This window comes from Hippocampus comes, unplaced genomic scaffold, assembly GCF_001891065.2.
Source record: "Hippocampus comes isolate QL1 unplaced genomic scaffold, H_comes_QL1_v1.1 scaffold106, whole genome shotgun sequence".
NCBI classification, from domain to species: Eukaryota; Metazoa; Chordata; class Actinopteri; order Syngnathiformes; family Syngnathidae; genus Hippocampus; species Hippocampus comes.
This window is the reverse complement of record NW_017842055.1, coordinates 312,614-323,063: the sequence shown is the minus strand read 5'-3', so window position 1 is coordinate 323,063 and position 10,450 is coordinate 312,614. Positions and strand designations below refer to the sequence as shown.

Genomic DNA, 10,450 nt, shown 5'->3' with positions numbered 1-10,450 from the left:
CCCCCCCCAAAAAAAACACCTTGTCAAAATTCGAGCTCGATTTTTCACACAACCCCATCAATAGCCACTAAGCCCATGACAACGTAGCTCCCTGTCTGAACGGGTTTGGGGGAGGAGAAGCTGCAGTCAAACAGGCAAAAATTCATCTCAAGGAGTGAGTGAGGCAGGGCACAAAACTAAACAAATGCAAATCCACAGGAATTTTGCCCCTCCAAAAATGAATCCAAATTTTTGCAAAAGAGAAGTGGCTGTGAAGCAGTCCAAAATTTAACGTCAGTGGGTTAAGCAGGGCAAGAGATTATTTGAAAACGAGGTGTGGTTTGACCAAATGAAACAAATGCTGGCAAAAGTTAAGCAAATCTATCAGCTGTACACCCCCCTGGCCCCCATTTCAATTTACAGAATTGGCAAACACCCCAAAATAAAACCAAAGCAAAATGCAAATAAAGGTCAGGAGTATCATCCTGGCAGTCTTGGTGCACCTCCTCTCCTTCACACACATTGTAAAAATCAAAAGCCAAAAAAGCAAAACCAATTTACAGCGTCCTCCATACATTTGAAGCTCATTCTTTGGCCCGACTTAGTTCGCAACCCCCCGACCCTCCCCTGGGGAAATAAGAAGCCATCACTGAACTAGTAAAAGTGCAGTTGCTGTGGTCACTGATGAAAGTGGCGGTGGCGTGCAAACAAGACAAGCGGAGGTTTTGTCTTGCCGCCTTTCTCACAGAGGAAGTGGAGTTCTGAGCTGACATGGATACCCTGGATGCTCTTTTCTCACGGCGTCAATGACGAGCTGACACAATGCCGCCATTGTCGCCGCCTCCTCCCATCAGCACGGATCCATTTCACCGCAGCTGACCTCCAATTTTCATCCCACAAACTCATTACAGTCAAACGATCATCACCTGAAGACTTCCCGGGAAAGTGGGAGATCAAACGTAGCATTAGCTTAGCATTTGATGTCGTATGGATGAATCCGAAAGCTCAAAAGTTAGCAAGACTGTCGCAAATGCTGGCATTTTATTAATCCTAAAGGTGAAATGTTTCACCGCTAGTTAGATTAGCACCAAGCCTCAAACCAAGGTTGCGTGGAACTGACAATGAACTGGTCACCAAAATGTGTTTTCTCACTGACAGAAACAAAATAACTCATGATGTAGCATCCGATTTTGGACAAACTCAATCTCCACCGGGAAAACCATCACTATGTCTTTACGAACCAAAACACTAAATGCGTTCACAGCTAGTAGCATTAGCATATAGCAGGCTAGCTGAAAATAGAGCTGCATAAAACTGACAATGAAACGGTCAATTGAATGTGCTTTTTCAAGACATACAAAATAATTGATTTACAATAGATATGTCAAGGGGTAGAATGAGTATTATCTGAGCGTTAGATTAGATTACGAATAAAACCAGCGCTTTAACTGGACTATGACGATGTTTGCCTGACCTTGGAACATTCACTCACCCCGATGGTTAAATACTTCCACGTTTGTTAGCTTAGCACCTCACATGCTAGCCCAAAACCAAATGAACGTAAATGTCCTTTACTCCTCCTAAAGAGACATTTATTCGAAAAAAAATGTCAACCTAAATTACATTTCGATACAAAAGGAGCATTCCTTTTGGAAAACAATCTGCTTCTGTAGCGTCGAAAGCAACAGTGACAACACTGAAAGAGGTCATTGAAACCGTCGTTTCGGGGACATTTAAGCTTCCCGTAACCTGATAAAACCATTCGGTGTTCATTCTCATATGAACAGAGCAGCCTTTGTGTGTGCATTTGCGCTTGCGCGACAGTAGCCGGGACACTGGAACCGAGCGGACATGAAGCTGGAATCCAAGCCACCATTTGAGCTGACTTCTTTTGACCATCAATGCAAACTGTTACAGCATTTTGTCACACAGATCAATAGGAAATTTGGTAGGAATGATAAGTGGACCCCCAAACAGGTTTCAAGAAGCCATGCCTGAAAAGACACATGAAGTCTGCCGTTTTGGTTCCAAGTGGTAGATCATGTTGTCCAATTTTCATCATCATCATCATTATTAAAAACTAGCCCTTGAAGCCAGCTTTGGTCACCAACATGAATTTTGGAGACATGTCTATCATGAGTAGATTCACAAAATGTTTCAAGAAGCCACACACGCAAAGAAAGATAGACAGACACACAAACTTGGGCATTCTGTCTTTTTGTGTATTTTCCAACATTGCTTCTTGAAATTTTTTTGCAGGTCTCCTCATGCTAGGCCTGTCTACCAAATCTCATGATGTTCAATTAAACTGGCTTCGGTGGCTGAATTTTGAAAAGAATTGCAGGCTGCCCTAATGAGCCAACTTGGTTGCGGCTATGCTCTGAAAATGAGTTGCGTGGATTTGCGTTTGTCGCAGGTCCGCTTCCTGGAGCAGCAAAACAAGATGCTGGAGACCAAGCTGGAGCTGCTGCAGGGCCAGGGCGCGGGCCGCTCCAACGTGGAGCCGCTGTTTGAGGTCTACATGGCGGGTCTCAGGCGCCAAATGGACCTGGTCAACAACGACAAGAGCAAACTGGACGGCGAGCTGAGGAACATGCAGGGCCTGGTGGAAGACTACAAGCACAAGTCAGCTCGACTTTAAAAAGAAGCACAGGAATGACAGCCCACCTCTTGTCAATGCTGTGATTGTTTCTTCTGCTTCTTCTTTTGACAAATGACTCACTCTTTTGGCTGGCTTCTGCGTCTTCCTTTTTGTTGCGCTTACAGTGATGATAAAGCGAATGTGGTCATGTTATAAACATTATTCTTACAGTACTTGACTTTAATCGAGGCTCGGCTCTGTGTGCAGATACGAGGACGAGATCAACAAGAGGAACAACCTGGAGAATGACTTTGTCCTCCTGAAGAAGGTCTTTCTCTCTCTCACACACACACACACACACACACACACACACACACGCGCTGTACATGATCATACGGTGTGACTCTTTGAGGGACCCCCCGCTTTGTATGCACATGTAACTGGAGCTGGAGGGTATCATCCAAGTCCACAATGGGGAAAATGACACCCGCCGCAAACCATTCGTGTCTCTCTTGGACTGGAAAGCGGAGCTGTGCACTCGCGAAAGACTTGGGAAGAAAAAAAAAAGTCCCATTTCAAATATTCCATGTGCGCAGGATGTGGACTCGGCCTACATGGTCAAGTCCGACCTGGAAGACAAAGTGGGAGCTCTGACCGATGAGATCAACTTCCTGCGCGCCATCTACGAGGAGGTACGACAGGCGACTTCCTCTGGAATGTCTTTGATGTGTACCGAATCGCGTCGGTTTGTTGAAAGCTTGACATTGTCTTTGATGTTTATTAAAATACAACATTTGGTTTGCGTGAGGCTCAATCGCCATCCGTGTTTAGCGCGACTCTAAATTGTGTTTGATGTTTTAACAAAATGGTTCATTGAAAACGGAATTCGTTGAAATCTTTGCTGTACTCAACATGTAATGTATGTAGACATTGGTAACCTGAAGGATTCAAGCGGATGTCATTATTGCGTCGGCAGGAGCTGCGCGAGTTGCAGGCCAGCATCCGGGACACGTCGGTGGTGGTGCAGATGGACAACAGTCGCAGCCTGAACATGGAGCAGATCGTGGCCGAGGTCAAAGCTCAGTACGAGGAGATCGCCGCTCGCAGCCGAGAGGAGGCCGAGGCCTGGTACAAGAGCAAAGTACGTCTTCCCGGAATGCAAGCGCAAGCGCCCCGGTTCCCTTCACTCCATTGGGGGTTGGGCAGGGTGAAAATCTGCAGTGAGTGTGGCAATGCACTGTCCACGAGGGCTTCTCAAACTATGACAGCAAATCATGTATTTATTTATTTATTTATTTATTTATTTATTTATTTGGGAGGAGGAAAAAAAATCTTTAAATGTTGTACCACAACTCTCACTATACAGCTGAACTGTATTCAGGTAGTGATTCTCTTGCATACCACTAGAGGGAGCCCGCCCGCCGCATGTGGTACTTGTCCAATGGCCCAACAGATACGGATTTTTTTTTTTTTTTTTTTTTTGGGAAGCCCATGTTTGGCAGAATAAAATTCCGCTGACCAATTAATGAGCTGAATAATAAAGAATCATATAGAATTCATAAATTACAGTAACTCCTTTTTGGTTCCTTAACGATGAAAAAAATGCAGATCTGAATTACAGGCAGAACCTTTGAATGCTTTACGATACCTTTTGTCTGTTAGTTTTAAAGTTGACAACAAAAACAGATGTCAGCCAATTTTTTTTTTTTTTGGCTGACTTTTTTTTTCCCATAATTTTGCCAATTTCTATTTGTATTTTGTACATTTTTCTTGACGTCCGTCCCTCCGTCCCTTGTGGTCAGTTCGACCAGATGTCAGTGCAGGCCAGCCAGTTCGGAGACGAGCTCCGCGTGGTCAAGGGTGAAGTGGGCGAAGTCAATCGCCTCATCGGCCGCCTGCAGAGCGAGATCGAGGCCGTCAAAGCGCAGGTACCGGCCGACGCTGCCGTCCGCTTCCTGTTACCCTCGGCGTTGCAAAAACTCACATCTATCCATGACTAAAAACCTCAAATCAAGGCAAAATATGCTTGCCCAGATGTTTCTACTGAGCAGAGGTCGTTTTTGTGGCTTCGCTGGCTTCAAGCTATATTTTCCTAACAATTTTTAAGGTGTTATTACTTCCATCCTTCTATTTGGTGTATTTCCGACACGACCTCCGAAGTCGAGAAATCTCTGCGGTGGCGTGTGTGTGTGTGTGTGTGTGAAATGCTTTTCAGCGCGGCAACCTGGAGAGCCAGCTGGCTGAGGCAGAGGACCGCGGGGAGATGGCAGTGAAAGAGGCCAAAGCTCGCACCCGCGACCTGGAGGACGCCCTGCAGAGAGCCAAGCAAGACATGGCCCGCCAGCTCAGAGAGTACCAGGTACCGCTCACTTCATGGCAGCGCCACACTTTGGGTCCACTGCGAAATAGCGCGATGGGGCGCACATTTTTACAGCGGAACACATCTGCCTGGTTTGTCAGGGATTCATTTTTTTTTTTTTTTTTATGGCTTGACCTTGATTCAATATGGTCCAGAAAACATTTTACACACGCTTAAAAAACAAAACAAAAAACTCCCAAGTATCACCATCAGAAAGGCGTTGCCTGCCAGCCGTTTTCAAGGCAGTTTGCTATCTTGTCAGCCATTTTGGAGCAGTCTGACTGTAGTTTGCCGATCAACAGGACTTTGTGGTCTGGGACAATTGCGCACCAGACCTACCAAAGGAAAGCATCGACTCTTTTACCAGAAAAAAAGTTATTCTACCTTTTTTCTGTTCTTTAATCGGCAGTAGCACATAGGTTGGTTTCACCCAAATCACCATTTCCTGACCAAAAAGCAGAGAAAATGAGCTTTGTGTGTGGAAGGGAGGAAAAAGCCATGTTAGAAAGTCACTCTGTATCGAAAAAAATGTCAGCAGTCAAGCAGGGTTTTTAGTCTCTTGGGCTCAGACTGGCTGCTGATAACCGCAAGCATCCGCCGATAGAACACTTTTGGCTTGCTTTGAAGCTCTTTGAAGGTCCCCCCCCCAAGCCTCCCGCGACTAACCCGGGTCTCCCCTCAGGCCTTGAGATGTCGCAGGACGAAACTCCCGAATGTGCTTTTGAGGGCTTTGATCCCACGTGTGCGCTTGACCCGCAGGACCTGATGAACCTCAAGCTGGCTCTGGACATCGAGATCGCCACCTACAGGAAGCTGCTGGAAGGCGAGGAGGACAGGTGAGGGGACAGGAAGTGGGCGTCTTCTCCAACTTTTTTGCCTGATCCGCCTTTGCTGGCTTCGCAGATTGGGCCAGCAGTCCATCCTCAACATCCAGGCCGTCAGCAACTACAGTAAGTTGTCGTGTTGGCGACAAGACCTTTGCCAAGGCCGGCAAACTCTCCACTCTTGTCTCTGACTTGTTTTTTGCTTGCAAGGTTACCTTGAAAAAGTCACTTGGTTAACTTTGCGTTGTTTACAAACATAACCCCCAAATTTCGGGACCGCCTTCAATGCAGTTGTACTTCACACGACCTGTTGGGTCCAAATATTTCTTCCAATTTGTGTTTTTTTTTTTTAATTATTTTTTTAAGCAAGATAACACTGTCACTTTGTACTTTTTTTTTCTGCTTTCTGTCGCGTCTTTGTCAAACTGCGCCGTTTTCTCGGCAGGCAGCAGAAGTTCCAACGGTCACTACCAGAGCGCCGGCGGCTCTTCGCCTTCGAAGGTGCTCATCAAAACCACCGAGACCCGAGACCACAGTAGATACAGCACACACTAAACAAACATCTGCCGCGCTCACATTTACTCTTCCCTAAAACTGAGTACAGTGATAAAAACTTCGAGATAGCAAATCTAACTCTACTTTCTTGGGTGTTTCTGTTTGGGGTGGAACTTCGATATCTCCTTCAAATGTATGCAAATGATTGTTGTGCTCAAACCTCAGTCATATGAAGTTAGATGACTTGAATACTTCCAGACAATCTTACTATTTTGTCTTGGTTTATTTTTTTTCCTCCCTTTTGTTTGAAATCATAATAAAACGACAGAAGGCATTTTTGTACTTTCCATTTTGGTGCCAACGGTCTTCATTGAGACAAAAGTATTGCTTTGCCACCATCTTGTGGCATGTTGAAGCCGAGGAACATTTTTGAGGTGAATTGAGGAGTTTTCCTTCGATCCAAGTAGCGCTTTGCCACTATCCTGTGGCGTCTTTAGGCAGTTACAACTCTTTCGGTGAGTTTTAATTTCTCAATCAGATCCCTCATAGCGCTTTGCCACTATCCTGTGGCGTCTTTAGGCACTTACAACTCTTTCGTGAGTTTTAATTTCTCAATCAGATCCTTCCAAGTGATTTTCTATTGTTGCCACCAGATGGCGGCAAAGTGCTGCTTTTGGTCAAAGTGGTGGCGTGGGTCTATCAAGACTTGCTTGGGCTGTGCAATCGAACACTCGTCTTGAGTCCCGTTGCGGACAAAAATGTAAAAAAAAATTAAAGTCCCGATATGTGTGGGCCTGACTCTAAATGATGCTCCTCAACTGACTTCTACATAGTTCCGTAACACCAAAATGCCATCAAAGCAACGCCGTAATTGCTTTGCAATTGCTTTGAACCCAAAGACAACGAGAAGGGATGTTTTCCGAGCATAAAACAGTGCCCCCCCCCCCACTCCCACACACACACACACACGAACGCAAAGCCATGTGTGGGGGTTCACTGTATACTCCCCATGAGTCCCTATGGGGAAAAGTGGCATCCTAACGGGAACGACAAACAGAGTTGAAGTGGGACAAACACAGAGCGGCATCGTCAGAGAGCAAGAGAACGCGCGTGTGTGTGTGTGTGTGTGGAGGGGGGTGGGGGGGGGTAGACGAGGTGCCGCAGCGGTCCAGTGGGTCTCGGTGGCGACCATCGTCGCTTCTCCTTCCTCGTCATCCTGACAACAGAGAGAAGGTTGGAAAGCGAGAGGGAGGGGAGTGTGTGAGGCCGGGGGTCGTTCGGTTGAACCAACCTTGAGGACAGGACCTCATCTTCATCCTCATCCTCTTCGTCTTCTTCATCATCATCATCATCATGCCGGCGTGGCGGAGGAACCTCGGCTTCTGCCTGCTGCGGCTGCACGAGGACGGTAAGCAACCACTACTCTGCGTATGTGTGCGTGCGTGCGTGCTCGACGTGTCACAACGCGCGCGCGCCTGTGGGGACTTTCCCGCGTGCGAGTTGTGCGCACGTTTGCCTCGCGCAGTTTGCGAGCGTGTGCGCGTACGACGCGCGTTCCGTGCGGGCGCCGTGTTGCGCATGCGTCGCTCGCGTCAAAGTATTTCTGGTTTACTATTCATGCAGCAATCCGGTGCAAATGAGAGGCGGCGTAGTGATAGTGGTGAGTGTGCCCGGTTCACACTTCGGAGGTTCTCTGTTCGAATCCCTGCTGGGGCCTTTTTGCGTGGTGTTTGAATGTTACGTCATTCAAATTGTTCGTGGCTTTATTTGCGAATGTTTCATCTACTTGTACAGTACCAATCCATTGTGTTTTAAAATCATGATTCAAAAAAATGAAATTGATTGTTAGAACTGAAATGAGTAGTTGTAGAAGTTGTACAGTTTTTATCGTTCAAATCCAGGCCGTAGTCTGATCGCTTCTTAAAAGTAGCTCTTGAAGTCTGACAGTTTCAGAAGTGGCCGAAATTTACGTTCCTATGTTCTAGATAAACTTACGTAGCGTGGACTAGAGCAGGCAGAAACGCGTCAAAGTTACGGCCATGTTGGCAGTGGCGATGTTCCAGTCCAAGGTGATGGAAAGCATGGCCATGAGCTTAAGATCAGCAGCTCAAAGGAGCATGTTGCGTCTTTCAATGTAATCATATCCGTGGCTGTTTTTTAGTCATCTACACGTCTCTCAAAACATACTATTTTTGGTACAATTATCTTGTTTTGTAAGGCCCTTTCATGGTAATGGAGAAAGCATATGCTAACATGGTGGCTCATTAATTCAAGCAGGTGCATGTCGTTATCCTCCCTCCAAGCACCAGCAAAGTAAGTTCGAATACATTTCCATTTGTCTGTTGTCCAATTCGTCTATTCACGTGCTGTACAAAAGAAATGTGTAGTTAGCTTACGTATATTTGGACTGAACCCGTGTATAGCACGGCAACAAACACTTTGCGGCCTCCATTTTGTGCCAGTGAAGCGATTAAGCACTCGTACTAGTTTGGAGCCTCTCGAATGCGGCGCTCAACAAATCCTGAAGTCATATTTTTGTTGGCGGGATGCTGTACAGCGGGTTTTTTTTTCCCCCTCTTCTTCTTGTTTCACAACATCAGCACGCACATGTTAGCACCCAGGCTCATTGGCCATCCCTGCTGCCATCCACTGATTACTGCCTTATGGCCGCATGAATCGGTCATAAATTGGACCGGGCTCTGTTTTTTAATAGCTGACTGCCAGCCGCGGGGAGGTTGAACGCAGCAAGTCATTATCATGTTGATCATGGCAATGGTGAGGCTTTAATGAAGTTCCCTTGGCTGCCCTTCAGCAAGGCACTGACCTCCCGCCTGCCTGGTCGTCACTGTTTCATGCCATGAAAAGCTCATTGGAGGGCGGTCACGCTTATTTTAAGGACTGTTCAAAGTGGGCAAAGGTCTAAGTGTTCATGAAAATGTTATACTGTACTAAAAAACTTGACTTGTTCAGTGAGGCTTTGTAGCTTGAGCCTCCGTAAGTTCACTTCAACACAACTCTGAGAAAATCACAATGTCCCCTGACTGTTGACTAGCTATTTTTAAAACAGGCCTTGCGGGCTGATCATGTAATTGAAGTTGACATTTTGACGACGGTGTAAAAAATACAACGCTCGAGCTTCATTTTGAAATATGTAAATATGCTGCATTATCAGTACATGGAAAATCAAATATAACAGTCAATATTCAACATAGGGGTTACATATACAAAATTTGACGTCAATCTGGCACATCCGAGGTGCGCAGACACGAAATAAGGTGGACACATCCTGTATTCGAGCTGTGTGAAACATTGCAAGGTGTCGAAATACTGCATTAGACGTGTGTGTGTGTGTGTGTGTGTGTGTGTGTGTGTGTGTGTGTGTGTGTGTCAGGAAGAGTGTGTGTCCCAGGGGCCTTCAATCAGCTCGCAGACGGCGGCAGTGGGATAATTTAAGGGTGCGAACAATCATGGCGTGCGTGTGATGTGCAAGGAGGAGAGGAAGCGAGGGGATGAGGAAAAGCAAGATGGGGGGGAGGGAAGCTTTTGTCGTCATCTTCGGCAGCTGTACGAGGACGCGGTAAAAATCACAGCAGGCCATGAAAGTCACAAGTCTTTGCGCTTATCACTAATTGTGTGTGTGTGTGTGTGTGTGTGTGTGTGAAAATAAAAATCTGAGTCAAGTTAGTGCGCGTGCCTTCCACAAATGACTTTGTGTGTGTGTGTGTGTGTGTGTGTGTGTGTGTGTGTGTGTGTGTGTGTGTGTGTGTGTGTGTGTTAAACAGAACTTAGCCGCGGTACAGTGGACCTACTCCTAACCACATACGTTACAAATCAGCCCGCAATGAAAATCCGTGCTATAGAAGGGATAGATAAAAATAAAAAGAGGATAAGACTGCATATACCCTTTTTTTCTCTTTTAGGTATAAAAAAACTGTAGTGTTTCATTTATGAAATCAATAAACTGCGACAGTCATCACAACATGCCACTTTTTGAAGTAACACAGACATTAGGAACTGTGACAAAATGTCGCTTGATTGAGGCTTATGTTCATGTAAAATTGTTCTTGTCTATTGGAGTCGTCCTCGTATCGGTGAAATAAAAGCCAAACTTAAACGGTCCAGCTGCCGCCGGCCCAAAACGCCGTCTGTGTCGATTTGATTAGAATCTTGATTTCGCTTGCGGTGAATGTGGTTTTCTTTTCTTTTTTTTTT

At 46.0% G+C, this 10,450-nt stretch overlaps 1 protein-coding gene across 1 annotated transcript in view; it reads left to right on the top strand.

Moving 5' to 3' along the window:
- The window catches only part of LOC109510318 (keratin, type II cytoskeletal 8), a 7,195-nt gene extending 623 nt beyond the window's left edge, over positions 1 to 6,572 (top strand). Inside the window, exons 2-10 of the mRNA XM_019860533.1 lie at positions 2,396 to 2,604; positions 2,828 to 2,888; positions 3,157 to 3,252; positions 3,537 to 3,701; positions 4,363 to 4,488; positions 4,776 to 4,919; positions 5,679 to 5,755; positions 5,823 to 5,869; positions 6,189 to 6,572. Of these exons, the coding sequence (XP_019716092.1) occupies positions 2,396 to 2,604; positions 2,828 to 2,888; positions 3,157 to 3,252; positions 3,537 to 3,701; positions 4,363 to 4,488; positions 4,776 to 4,919; positions 5,679 to 5,755; positions 5,823 to 5,869; positions 6,189 to 6,298 (1,035 nt within the window). The 3' untranslated portion in view covers positions 6,299 to 6,572. The remainder of the gene's footprint in view (positions 1 to 2,395; positions 2,605 to 2,827; positions 2,889 to 3,156; positions 3,253 to 3,536; positions 3,702 to 4,362; positions 4,489 to 4,775; positions 4,920 to 5,678; positions 5,756 to 5,822; positions 5,870 to 6,188) is intronic.
- Positions 6,573 to 10,450: the final 3,878 nt, after the last annotated feature.